General features: G+C 42.2%; 1 protein-coding gene across 2 annotated transcripts in view; it reads left to right on the top strand.

Annotated features, from left to right (window-relative positions):
* The window catches only part of LRMDA (leucine rich melanocyte differentiation associated), a 721,100-nt gene that overhangs the window by 262,958 nt on the left and 443,580 nt on the right, over window positions 1–14,562 (top strand). For both annotated transcript variants that reach the window (XM_029932012.1, XM_029932013.1), the window contains exons 2-3: window positions 2,926–3,052; window positions 14,372–14,511. In XM_029932012.1, the coding sequence (XP_029787872.1) occupies window positions 2,926–3,052; window positions 14,372–14,511 (267 nt within the window). The remainder of the gene's footprint in view (window positions 1–2,925; window positions 3,053–14,371; window positions 14,512–14,562) is intronic.

Consider the following 14,562-nt stretch of genomic DNA (forward strand, 5'->3'; position numbering starts at 1 on the left):
TAAAGCCTTTTGTGCCTTGTCATTTTATTTAACAGCACACACCTCTTTGCAGGCATCTTGTATATAGGGGTATGAACTCAAAGATGGATGCAAACAATTTTTCCCCTTCTCCTTCCATGAAAACAGCAACAACAACAACCAAAATCCAATTTTTAAGAAGCAAAAAATAAAGCCATCTTCCAGGTGTGTGTTCATTGGCCTCCACATGCCAGCCAAGCCCGAGAAATCCTGTCTTCTCCAGTTTTACCCTTCACTCCGCTCTCTCTCTCCTGTCCCCAGTCCCTCAGCTCTGAATTTAGCTGATTAAATCACCAAGTGCACACTACACCGATGACACGGAGACAGGAATTTATTAATTAGCAACCCCCCCTCCTCCCAGGTAACATGGTTCCCTTTTAGCTGAGCAGCTAATAACATTAATGACAAAAAGAATCTTACAACCAGACAGGTGACAGGGGATTTGAACCTGAACGTCCCCTACTCTGCTGTGAAGTTTCACTCAGAACTGAGCTCTGCCCCGGAGCCCGCCCCAGAGAGAGGCAACTCTGTGGGCACTCCCTCTGGTGCTCTTAGCTCCGTCCCTCTGCATGCTGTGTCATTTTGTTTTATGCCTCCCTGGAAGCCCTCTGGGAAGGGAGTTTTCTTTTGCTTGCCAGTTGCCAACCATTTGCTGATTCTCATGATAAGAGTATTATATTTGCATAACATAACTCAGGAACAATGTGTATTTGGATGCTGCCTTTGACCATAGCCCAACTGAGGTTTGTGCACAAAGGACTTATTAGCCATCCTTATGGCACCCTGAAGAGAGGTGGCCTCAACAGGGCTTTGTCCGGAAAAGCACTTTCCATCATCACTCATTAACCCCCATGGAGGGAAGGGACATCCGGAAAGGTGGACGTTTCCCTGCAGAAGCCAGACTTGCGGCACATTTGCTCATCTGCCCGCTCCCTGTATCCAGAACACACTCACCTTCCAACATACCTCCTAAGGTCACAGCTACCAGAAAGATCAATGAATAAAAAGAGGAAGGAAAAGAAAGGAACCAGCATTTGCCAGTGACGTGTTCGTTGTCTTTGGCTTACATTCTTAAGATCCTGCGCGCTGGAAGCAGCCCAGAACAAGGGAGTGCAGGTGGGGTAGTGATATGGCCAGACTCACACTTCAAGTAAATGGTGGAGCTGCGCCCCAACTTCCACGTGTGTGTGTTGTGTTTTGCCTCCCTGAAACATGAGGAAGAAGAGAAAGAGGCGGAAGAAATGAAGCACAGTGACCCCATTGACCCTTAGCCCAAAGTGTAAGTGGTATGGACTTCCAGCTGTGGCGCAGGTAGTGCTGCCCGCAGGAGTGGGGGTGGTCTGGGTGCTGGGCCCTGAGGAACCGGGCAGCCAAGAGAGCTTTGCGCCCAGTGGCGTCTGGGGCTTTAATGACTCAACCTGCACATCACACCTCCTAGGTATTGACTCCCTGTTTTGGAGTCTTCTTGGCACAGGACCCACAAAGGAAGTACAGATGTCTGGAGACAGCTTTGGTGCTAAAGTTCACACTCACGTCAGATGTGCGGGCACTGCACACACAAGCAGGCGGGTCTGCAATGCAAGTGCTCTCAGTAAACGAATAAATAGTGTAGACAACATCTCCCTGATTCGTCACATTTTATAGAATAGCCAGGCGATCCCAGGCGAGTCCGCCCTCTGGTCGACGTCGTAGCTCAGCTGTCAGCCTGTGCAAGCTCAGCACAGCTCTTGGGTCTGGCAGGTGAACGAGCTGGGAGCATGTGTGTCTGAGCAAGTCCCTCCACCGGGCAGCTTTCTTTAATTAACGTCTGCGCGAGACAAGGCGAGCACATGCGCACAACTGCCCCTCACCGCCTCCACCCCGAACACTCCTGAGCCCTCAACACCAAGAGTTAACTTTCAGCTAACTGTGTAAACAAGGCTATTTTTCCCTTTCTGATACTTTTTTTCCCCCCTGAGCCGGGTACTTAATTCTTTCAGATGCTTGATTATTTACTGCCTTGACATCTACATTGCTGCATTCCACACTTCTTTCAAAAATAAAGTGAGAAATCCACTTTCCATAAATTAAAACCGTAACTTCAAGCCAGGAACATTGAAACAGAAATCCCCCCAACCCCTTCCTTAAACCACTGCCCCTCCCTCCCCTGTCCCCCAACAAAAAACAAAAAACAAAAAACAAAAAAAAAAAAAAGGAAAATCATGAAAGAAAAAGAATCAACCCTCTCTGACTGGAGTGATTATGTGCTTCTGAAGATGCCTTGCCTTTGGGGGCAGCCACAGGAACACTGGGCAGAAGCAAATTAAGTGATTAGTGTAAAAAAAAGGAAAAAAAAAGTGGGGAGGGGGAGAGTCAAAGGCGGCGAAGGGAGAGAAAGGAAGCCTTCCTTGCCGGTTCCTGGACTGTGCAGAGGAGAGCCGCTAAGAAATGATACTTGAAGTTATATTTATTATTGTAAGAGGGGTATGATATTTCTGGGCAGGAATGATGGATGACAACTTAAATTTGTGTCCAGGGAATGAAGGTGAACTGTGACAGAGTTATTTATCTTGGGAATGGAGGTTAGGGTCAGCCGAGGCTGGGTGCCTGAAGGCACAAGACATTGACAAATTTATCCTGCAGGCCGTATCTGAAGCCCTTTGTTTTGGATCCTGGCTACTCACTAAGTGACCCTCATCCTTCATGTTGGCAATGCGTGAAGGATGCGGTGAGTGCCAGCGGCCCCTTCTCCCCAGCCGCCCCCACCCCCGGCTCCCGCTACTAATTCTTGTCATTCACTTTGCTGACAGGCACCAAGCCCAAACTATTCCCAGTCCTGAAAGGGAAGGTTAAAATATTTATTTCGGCTCATAATGGCCTCCCTGATTTAGTGCAGGATCATTTTTCCTGTTGCCTTTGTCATTGCAGGTCACTGGAAGGACTGAGCGCGTTCGGGAGCCTGGAGGAACTCATCCTGGACAACAATCTGCTCGGGGACGGCCTCGTGTTGCCAGGGTTACCCAGGCTCCATACCTTAACCCTCAACAAGAACCAGATATCCTTGGCTCTGCCGGCTGCCTCTACTCTCCGCCCTGCCCCGCAGTGGTCCCCGCCTGCACACCCCCTCCCAATTTCTCCCCCGCCCCACACAAATACCTGCGAAATGTCAAATGAGTTTTATGTGTCAGCCAAATTAAAGTATGTGAAATACAGTCCATGGGCAGACAAAGCGTTCTGTCTTCTGGCACTCAGGACACTTCAGAGTAATTTATTATAGGTCATTCATAAATGAAATGCACCATTATATCTTCCTGTTGCTCCATTTTAGTGTAGAGATCTAAGTTATGGTCGTGAAGAAATCTTTTTAATAGATAAAAATAGAGAAAGAAAATAATGTCACTGCTGCTAAGGCAAAGCTCCGTTCTAGTTGCTTGGGCTCGTGTGGGAGGGCGACCTCTGGTGGGCAGTAGGGGGTAGTGTCTCTAAACGAACTTGGCCTTCACGTAGGTTTCTGGAAGGCTCTCGTGCAGGCCTGGGAACAGTTCCGGCAAAGTCGAGGGGAAAGGACACAGATGCGAAATACACGTGCGAAGCCCTGACACAGCTCTGTCCTCCTTGGTGTTTGATGTACTAGGGTGATGAGAGAGGCCTAGCTGAGTAATTCTATTACGTGTAGTCTCCTTAAGTGGGTGAGGATCTAGCCAGCCTGGGATGAGGGGGATTAATGGCTCTGGATTCCAGAGGGAGGCTGAGAATGGGATAGGGTGCTCTCTGCGGTACAAGGCACCTAGCTCCTGTGTACAGTTATGGGTCTCCATGCTGCCACAGCACCAGCTCGGACGGAGGCAGGGACGCTTGTCAGTTTTGTTAACTCCTGTATCCGTCGCACCTAGAAAAATGCTTGGCATGGAACTGAGGGTCCGTGACTGTGGGACGAATGAATGAATGCGTAATTATCATCAGCTGTCGGCACTTCCGTGGGTCAGATGCTATGCTGGGTGCCTTTAAGTATATTATTTTTTATTCTTACCAGACCCTGGGAGATGGGTGTACTTTCTCCATTTACCTGAATGAGGAAGGAGGTCAAGTGTAGACCCAAAGCCAGACATTTACCAAAATGCTAGGTCCTAGATTCAGTCTTAACTGTGGCTATCCAAAATTCTTTCCACTTTCCTGTGTTGCCTCAGACTTGAAGTCTAATCACCTTGTTTTATTAGTGAAACATTTGAGACCTAGAGTAATTCAGTCACTTGTTCATGTTCACATGGCAAGTTAAACATAGAAAAGGAATCAGAGCCTTTTCTGTAGAGTACAAAATAAAACCAGATATTACGTATACCATGTATGCAAATGTCTGCTTTAAGAATGACAGGCAAAATAATGAACCACTGCTTATACTTTAAGTCATAAGATAGTATTTTCTTTATTAGGCAAAATATGCTATGATGGCCATTATAAATTGTCCCTTTAATAGACATGGAAGGAGAAGGTATACAAGTAAATCTGTCTTTATCATAATGGAATATTGATGGGTTTTTTTCCTCTCTTATCCTTTGGGCAACCAAGTTTCTTGTTGAAAAATTATAGTCACTATGTCACTGTCTTAGCTGATCACTTGGATGATATTCTCAAATCATTAAGGAGCAGAAGGGTTATTAGAATAGAACTGGATGACAAGTTTCCTCCTTTGGGCCCCAGTGCTTGTGTCTCATGTCCCATGCCACTGTGGCGTATTAGCCTTTGGACTTGGGTTCATGAGTCAGCTTAATCATGTTCAGCAATGTGGCTGTGGACAGATCAGCCTCTGAAAGCCTCTGCTTCTCATTTTGTGTGTGTGTGCGACATGGCAGCTTTCACTTGTCTATTAGGAGAACTGGTTAAAACAAATAGAATATATGAAAGCCTTTTTTTGCATATTGGAATCAAAGTGCCACAACAATGTGAACAAAACAGGTTTCTGCATGGATGAAAAACCCACTGCCTCTGCCCTGAGATATTTATTGTGAAGTTGGCAATCTAAGAAATGGTGCTGTGAGGAGGACTTCCAGAACAGCCCACAGATCAACCCACAAGGACTTTGTCTGGCAAATGATGTACAAATGCTAATCCCAAACTCAATTCCTCTTCTCCCTCAGTGCACTTCCTGGCCAGTTCTCCGTCGCATTAATTGGTGCATACTAAGAAATGCAAGCTCATTTTAGCATCAGCCTGAAAAAAAAACAATTAAGAGAAGAGCACACCAACTGTGAAAGAACATTTCACATCATCCCAGTCTACCGATGAACTAGTGGGTGATTTTTTTTATTGATCTCTGATTTGTTTAATAACCAATGAAAAGTATTTGTGGGATATTTAAGTGTTCAAAATAGGTAGGTTATAGTATTGCTTTCCACTGTTACCACTGACATTTGAGAAGCATTGAGTCAATTTTGATGTAAATATTGATGATTGACAGATTACCTGATTAGTCTAATTAGGTTACACTAAGAAGTAAGGTTCATGCTTCATATGAATTTACTAAGCATTATTGTCTCCCATTTTAGAGGGTTTATTTTCATAACCTGGCACAGAATAAACTGAAAATGCACAGGAATCCATTTTGGATTTTGTTTTGTTTTTTAGATTCCACATGTAACAGAGATCATAAGGTATTTGTCTTACTCTGACTTATTTCACTTAGTATGATGCCATCAGGGTTCATCCATGTTGTGGCAAATGGCAAAATTTTATTCTTTTTAATGGCTAAAATATATATGTTATATATTATAATATAATTATTAATATATAAGATTATATATATATCACAATTTCTTTTACATTTATCTACTGAGGGACACTTAGATTGTTTTCATTCTTGGCTATGATATGATATGATAAATAGCCAGAAATGGAATTGCTGAATCATACAGTATTTTATTTTTAATATTTTGGAGAACCCACAGATTGTTTTCCGTAGTGGCTGCTTCAGTTTACCTTCCCAACCACAGTGCAAAAGGGTTCCTGTTTCTCCATATCCTCCAAACATTTATTATTCCCAGCCTTCTTGATAAAAGCCATTTTAACAGGCAGGGGGTGGTATCTCATTTTAATTTGGTTTTGATTTACCTTTCCCTGATGATGAGTGATATTGAGCATCTTTCAATGTGTCTGTTGGCCATCTGTATTTCTTCTATTTAGTTCCTCTGCCCAATTTTTAGTTAGATTGTTTTTTGCTATTGAGTTATAGGAGTTCTTCCTATATTTTAGATATTCCTTATCAGATCCATGATTTGCAGTCATTTCCTCCCATTCAGTAGGTTGCATTTTTATTTTTTAAATAGATTCCTTTGCTGTGCAGAATGTTTCTCATTTTTATCCTTTTCCATTCTCCAAATTTTTATTTAAATTCCAGCTAGCTAACACAGTGCAATATTAGTTTCAGGTGTAGAATTTAGTGATTCATCAATTACATAACACCCAGTGCTCATCACTACAAATGCCCTTTTTAATCCCCATCACCTAGTTACCCACCCACCCCCAGATACCTCCTCTATAGTAATCATCAATTTGTTCTCCTTAGTGAAGAGTCTGTTTATTGGTTTGCCTCTCTTTTTTTTTTTTTTTGCCCGTGTTCATTTTGTTTCTTAAATTCTACATATGAGTGAAATCATATGATATTTGTCTTTCTTTGACTGATTTTGCTTAGCATAATACATTCTAGTTCCATCCACATCATTGCAAATGGCAAGATTTCTTTCTTTTTATGGCTGGGTAATATTCCATTGTATATATTCCTCATTTTTTAAGGAATAAATCAGGCTGGGGGATGGTTGTATTCTCAGGTTGCTATCCCAAGAGATTAGCAGGCCTCGTGGCTCTATAGTACTGAGGATTTTCTTTGTCTTTGGTTGAGTCCTTTTCCTTTTTATCCTCAGCTTCTTCAGTCTGTGGCAGTAATGCTGAGAGGGAAATGATAGCAGTATGGGAGGAACTGACACAGAAGGGGATGTGTAGCTAAAGCTGGCCAGTTATACTGCTGTGCCGATGGAGAGTACTTTATTACCAGTAGATAGAAAAAGTACTAGTTGACTTTCTTAGGATGCAGCATAAGTTCTTTCTCCTCTGGTCTACTGATAAGATCATGAAGACTGGCTTTGTTTCCCCACATACTTGACCCAGAAGTCATAGAACGAAAGCCAGGGAAAAGCAGGAGTAACACTCCTGGGTCTGGGACCCTTTTAACCTAGTATTTCTGAGTCTACCTTTTCAGCCAACTGACTCCGCTATTTTCTTGTTGAATATGTCTGACTCCTTAAGAGTTGTTATGTTCCAAATTGCTATTGCTGACTGTGAGAAATGCCTTGGATGTGGGCTCTATCAGTTAGCCTTGCTGCATAATAACCTACCTCAAAAGTTAGTGGCTGAAAACAACAAATATGTTATTTGTTTAACATTTTGTATGTCAGTTGTTTGGGCAGGGCTCCACTGGATGGTTCTTCTGTGGATCTTGCTTTGGGTTTGTATGCAGCCAGTTATCTGGAGGCCTAGATGGGACTGGATGGTCTGAAATGGCCTCAGTCATATGTCTGGAAGTTGGTGCTGATTGTTGACTGAGCAACATGTTTCCAATAGGCTAACACAGGACTCCTTACGTGGGGCAGATCTTTCAAGAGCAAAGCCCTAACGTACAAGTACTTCTCAAGCCCTGTTTACATCTTGAATTTTGCTGCTCCATTGCCGAAGCAAGTCACATGTCAAATGTAGAGCCAGTATGATAGGGGGCTATACAAGGTGTGTATATAAAGAGGCATGCCTCATTCCTGTAGTGATCCTAGGACCTTGGTGTCTCATCTTCTTAAGAACTTCATCTTTGTAATGAAGAGACCCCTAGAATCAAGTAATTACTGACCATCTGCAAAGGTAGTTATTAGTGCTTTCTTATATTAGAAAGCTTGCTATTAAATGGGATTCTACCTGAAATTCTTTCAAAAAGCTTGTTTTGGTTTTAATTTTTGGTGTGTTCATCTGTTTGCATATGTAGAGTTTTCCATTTTGGTTTTATTCTCAATTAGGTATGTTTGAACAATGCTTTGTTACTGGACCCTGCAAACATGAGTTCTGGGCTGTTTTATCCTTTGGCGAGAGGTACTGTTGTGTAGTGGTTAAGAACAGGCTCTGAAGCCAGACTTCCTGAATGTTCTTGGACTAGTTATTTAACATCTTGATGCTTTGCTTTCCTCTGCAAAACTGGGATAGTAATGGTACCCACCCCATAGTTGTTTTGAGGGTTATTCTAAGTTCTATTATGGTCAGTATTATTGCTATTCTTATTATCCTAGAGAATTATGTAAACTTATTTGCTCTTTCTTGGGCTACGTTATAACCAAGGTCAGAGCATAGATTTAGAGTGTGTTTTTGACTTTTATAATTTAATGTTACCTTTATAACATTCTGTGAGGTGAGAACCATTGGTGGACACTCTCATTTTTTAAAGGTTTGTTTATTTTTGAGAGAGATAAAGAGAGCACGAACAGGGGGAGGGCAGAAAGAAAAGGAGAGAGAATCCCAAGCAGGCTCCGCACTGTCAGTGCAGAGCCTGACATGGATCTTGGACTCATAAACCACACACAAAATCATGACCTGAACTGAAATCAAGAGTTGGATGTTTAACTCACTGAGCCACCCAGGTGCCCCAATACTCTGATTTCTTATGAAAAAAACTGAGAGGGTTGAACTTTTTTTTTAATATGGGCTTTCGGAAGTCACCTAGATTGTTAGTGGTGGTGCTCAGTCTAGAACTCAGGTATGTTGATTTCTAACCCCAAACTCTGAAACTCCAAAGAGGTAAAATCACTGCCTGAGAAGAGAAACCAAGATACAGGAGTGAGCTGCCTGTGCTGGCCCCGCCCCTCGTGCACCAGATCCTGCACCCAGCTTCAGGGGGAGCTCATGAAGGGGACTGCAGAGCACAAATCCAGCATTTGGCAAATTTTTTCTCATTCAACCAATGCCTCACTTCCTGGCTGCACACCTTCTACTTAACCTCTCTTCCTTGTTCTACTGTCCCTTTGTTCCACTTCTGTTCAGCTCTCAGCATTGGTGTCTTGTCCTGGTATACTTTAAAGCCTGGACTTCCCGGGTAACCTTTTCATCTCCTGGTTCATAGCATATCTTACTCCTCTTTCTTTGGTTCAGTTAGACAGGGCTGGTAGTCACTGGCTGTGGAGTTGGCCTTATCTACTCAACACTCATGTTGTGTATTACGTGTGTGTTTCTTTTTCTCTCTTACACACACACACACACACACACACACACACACACATACACACACACCCCTGCATATACACACACTATCCTTGGCACTTCTCCAGTAGGGTTGGGTACATGGTCATGGTCTCAGCCGTATCATGTCTAAATACCCAACCTCAAAAGGGAACAATTGAAATATCTGGAAAATACAGATACTTTGCACATTTAAATGATTCACCCCCACTCTCCCTTTTGGGTGGGTAGCAGAAGGGTGATAAGCTGACTTCATTTTACATCACACTTAATTTCTTCATTTAATGTCTCCCTGTTTGCTTCAGTACACATGTGAGGAGACAGTATGAATTATAGTACCAACAAAAAAGACAAATAGTATGACATGTTGTACAGCTAGGCTATGGTGAGGAGACCCGTGAGCGGAACCAGAAGGCCAGACTAGATTTCCCACAGCAGTTGACTATTTTACTCGGGGAAGTCTCTGCACCTTGTCTGAAGCCTCAGTTTCCTTTATCTGTAAAATGGATGATAGACACTTTAGAGTATTGTTGACAGATTAAAATGCCATAATGTGTATGTGGGAAATCACTTTGTTATAGCCCAAAGATTTTACAGCTTCTTGATACCTTTTAATGATAGAGGAAGTCTCATTGCTTTAAATGAATAAGCCCAAATTGGAAGAAACTGGTTCAGAATACAGCTAGATGTGGTCTGTACCTAAGGTCTTCCACAAAAGCATGTAGGACTCCTCATTTTTCAGTATTTTATGTTCCTTTTCATGTTAGGAAATTGTGAGTTACTTGTCTCCTAGAAATGTAATTTCTTTGGAAGAGGTATGAATCTAGACTCAGTCATTTACTATGTGACCCATGACCCCAACTACCTTAATTATTCCTTGGATGTGATATTGCTGACATGTGTGTGAATCAAAATCTGAACCCAAATGCAACTATACTGTGTATAGAATGTATAGTTAACATTCAGAAATTCTATATTAGGATAAGCACTGGTTGAAATCCTCCGAGTCTTATAGGTGCTACCTTTTGACATGGCGTGACCACAGAGAGAGGAGCGTTCTTGCCCATTTTTACCTGGGAAACAGCTTCAGGCCTGTGTAACTGGATATGACACCAGAAGACTCCCCTCCTCCATCCTTCAAACTTTCAAGGCAAGATGTTGCTTTGATCTTAGACCCTCTGCAAAAAGTCTTCTTTGGCAAGTATGCCTGTAAGAGCTGGACTCTGCAATAGCAACTTTCTGTAGACAATCCTGAACAAAACCTAAATGACCAGTACTCTGGAGAGGACTTGAGGAGGGAAACCAGGTGTGTGCTAGAATTCAGTTGAAGAAACTTGAAACTGTGCCACATAGCTTCCCATTTCTAAAAAGTGGGGGTGGTGGGTGGGGAATGTCAACCCAAAGAGAAACCCAGAAATCATCCCTGGTCTTAGTAAGTCAGGGATACCAAGTTCCCTCAGCTGGTTGCCTTTGGTTATTTTTCCATGCAACTGGACTAAAAAGGAATGTAACAGATTCTATCTTGGAGCTCTCAGCCAGGCAAGACAGGGCTGTGTTTGTTTTTGCTGATCCAGGAGACCAAGAAACAAAACTCCTTCTCATTTTTATCCTCCAGTGGTGGTATCAACAATGATGAAGTTCTGGTCCAGAGCATCCACAGAGTAGGTGCTAGTGATTTTTACTAGTATGCATTTGGGGAAGACCACCTGACTTAGCCCAGATGATCATTCAGCAGGTACATGAAAGGCTTAAAAATACATGGGGTAGCTTCTACTGCACAAAATACCCTAAATGAGGCAGGTTCCATTCCTTAGATTCATTGGCGCACAATGGCTGAAGCTTCTTCAAGCCTGTAGACCCTTTGCCCAAGAAATTCCCATTACCAAGACATTTGAATGAGTCCACATTTCTACAGCCTCCTGCTCAGGGACAGATCCAGATTCTACAGAGTGTGAAACTTATGTTAATGCCCTCTTAAAGGAAAAGACTACATAATTATGAATTCAAAATTAGGCTTGAAGGTGAATATCTATTTATAATAAAAATATATCAAAGCAAATTTTAAAAAATTTCAGTCAACAAATGCCACAAACATAAAAATATTTAGAAAAGTAATTTTTTATATGGGACCATTTATATAAAAACATTTTTCCTCTTTTGTCTGCAACTTATTTTATAACTTCATTCTATAATTTTATACAATATGTACTTCAGTGGAGAGAGACAGTGATCTTAACTGATTGCTGTTTAAATAACCTACTTTTGCAAGTTTTGCAAAAATATATGACCATGTGATTCTGTTTTCCTTGAAAGGCACCTGCATAAGAAAGAACCCTCACATACAAGCTTTATTAGCTGTGTGGTTAGTTTACACATGAAGCCTATTTCCCTGGACAGTTACATGCTAAGCTTCCTACCACTGCTCACTTAATGTTGAGAAATGACTGGGATTTCAGTCCAGCTCAATTGCCCAATATCTTCTCAACTTAAAAATCTTGCCCAGTTTGAGTTCCATTCCTTCATATTCCTACCTTCATACCAGTAGATGAAAAATATCCAAGGGTTAAGAAGTTCGTCCCTATAAGAGAAGTAGGTTTCGGTTGGACTTCTTCAGCCATAGCAGAAAGGGCTCCCTCTAGGTTCTTTAGGGCCATTGTTTACATAAATAATTTGAATCACCCCAAGTCACTATGTCAGCACCATTTTGGCAGTCCACTCACTTATAGTCCCACACAAGAAATAGTGTGCTGACCAATGAAAGTGAGTGATCAGCTTGTTTGATGTCCCCCTGGCACTAGGGCCTGGCTTTGAGGCTTCAGAAAAGCCTGATAGGCAGGAGTCCTACTGTTCCTTGGAACATCTGATGGATACCCTATAAAGGGTAAAGGGCCAGAGCAAACCCTGAAGGGCAGAAGCCAGGACTGAGGCCAATACAGGTCCAAGTCCAGACACAGGGTACCCTATTTGAATGACAGTTTGGTCCTGTTGATCCCTGGATACTGTAGAGAGACCTAAAACATTTTGAGAAAGTTACTCCAAAGCACAGGGCCCCATGAGGAGCCTTTGATAGGGTCTAAGGGCAGCACTAATAGCTTTCCTTTCTCTAATGTGGCAATGACTGAGAAGCATACAAAGTTAGAACCTGCTGGAAGAGACAGTTTTCCCTGAAATTGTTCATTGTCATTTTAATTAGTTTTATTTAAATGATTTTCTTAAAGAGTTTGATGATTAAACTGTAATTTAGAAAGTAGTAAGTATGTTTTGTCTTCAGAGATGAAATACTGTAATGTTTTGACTCCTGGTCATTTACCCATGTGTTCTTCTAACCTTACCTCCCTGGTAGAACCTCCTCTCTTGTCTTTTCCACATGCTCCTGTGTCTTTCATACTCACTCCAGTGGTCCATTGTGGTTATTCCTGGATATTGTTTGTTAAAGATCTAAAGGATTGACTTCAAGGTCCATTGTCCTGCCTTGTTTAGGAAATGGGGATGATGCTGGCAAATGGAAACCCATGGTGGAAAGCTGCTTGTCCTGTCCCACTCCTTGTCTCTGTCTCACTCTCAGGGTTTAGCATTTGTTCTTGCACATGATGTTCACAGAGTTTGTGTATAAATAATGCTTGAAAGAACTTAGTTTGGAGAATATAAGATATAAGGAAGACGTGAACTTCAACTCTCTGGAGGGTTATCATGTGAAGAAGAGACTGCCTTATTCTTTGAGACCCCAAGCCATTAAATCAGGTCAGTGGAAGGAATTTGAGGAAGGTTCAGTCCCAGGGGAAAGAAAAACTCTTTTTTATGGTTGTCATGATAGAATGAGCTACCTCAGGAGCTCATGTATGACCCCTCAGGAGATACATCAGGGAATGGATTCTGACATGGTTTGGATTGTTCAACTGACAAGTTGAAATGAAAAATGAAATTGGGGCAACATTTTATGGTTAGAGAACATCCTCATAGAGTAAGGGCATCCTTTTGTTTTGTTTTGTTTAATTTTTCTCTCTCAGACCAAGTGAACCTCACTCCTAGACGTTGAATCCTGAGTCTTTCACTCTTGTATGCCTCATTCACCCTTATGTATTAGCCCCTGTTTGCTCTGCTGTCACTCCCTGGAAAAGACCCCATTCCATCTGCTGATATTGGCTGATAAGGGCTCCACATCTCTCTATAAGTTTCTGGTAGTCATGGCCTCTTTTCATGGCTTGTCTAGTTATCACCTGCCTAGGGGAAGGTTCATCTGCATGTAGCTCAAGCCAGGAGTCCATATATATCAAAGTGACAACTAGGTTGTCATTAAGTCCTTACCAGCACCTATGATTGCCTGAATCTATGACTCTTGACTTAATTTGGTTTAGAGGTCTTAATGTTTGCGTTGACTGAATAGTGGATCACATTGAGCAAACGGATCATGGCATGATCTCCCCACCATGCATTTTATTGGTATTTTCTCTTTCCTTTCATAGAATATTAGTCTCACAAATACATTTTGACCTGCCTGACTTGACTAAATGTATCCTAACTTAATCCATTTGTCTTCTCCTAGTTTTGTTCTCCTTTTCCCCTGATTCATTGTGTATTGCCATCAGTGAGGCTACTGAGCAATACTTAGCTCCACCCCCAAGTTCTCAGATCATAGGAGGATATCAGTCCCTGCTTGCATCCATGCTGTTCCTATATGTTTTAATGATAAATTACCCCAATGGAGAAAATGGGAATATATTTTTAATGAGGCCTTTGGAAATCAGTCTTGCTTTCACTACCAAGGAAAAAAAAGTTTTATAGATTTGCACATAGCAAAATACTTTACTGCATGGAATTTTCTAAACAGAGAGGAAGGAAAAGTGTAATAAAACACTTAAGTTCATTCATTCCCTCTCAAGTGATTTGGACTTGGTCTTACCTGCCCAGAGAAAAGTTGAGCTGTGTCCCCAGCAGGAGTGAAAAACTAGCCATGCCAGATACTTCACAGCTAAGTTGATTTCAACCCTCACCCATGTCACCTCCTGGGAGCAGACTGGACTTGTCAGGTGTTGTGCTGTGTCTGTCAGTTATAGTCTTATGTTCCTTATGAGGGCTTTTGTCTTCCTGGACCCAAATCCTTAACGACTGTCACATCACTGACTTGGAGAGTCTGCTTGATCACCTGGCAGAAGTGACACCAGCTTTGGAGTACCTCAGCCTGCTGGGTAATGTGGCGTGTCCCAATGAGCTGATTAGCTTGGAAAAGGATGAAGAGGACTACAGAAGATACAGGTGAGTATCTAGGGGTTTGAGTCTGGTGAGAAAGGGAAAAATGGCATCTTT

The sequence above is a fragment of the Suricata suricatta genome, chromosome 2, assembly GCF_006229205.1.
Source record: "Suricata suricatta isolate VVHF042 chromosome 2, meerkat_22Aug2017_6uvM2_HiC, whole genome shotgun sequence".
Classification (NCBI taxonomy): domain Eukaryota; kingdom Metazoa; phylum Chordata; class Mammalia; order Carnivora; family Herpestidae; genus Suricata; species Suricata suricatta.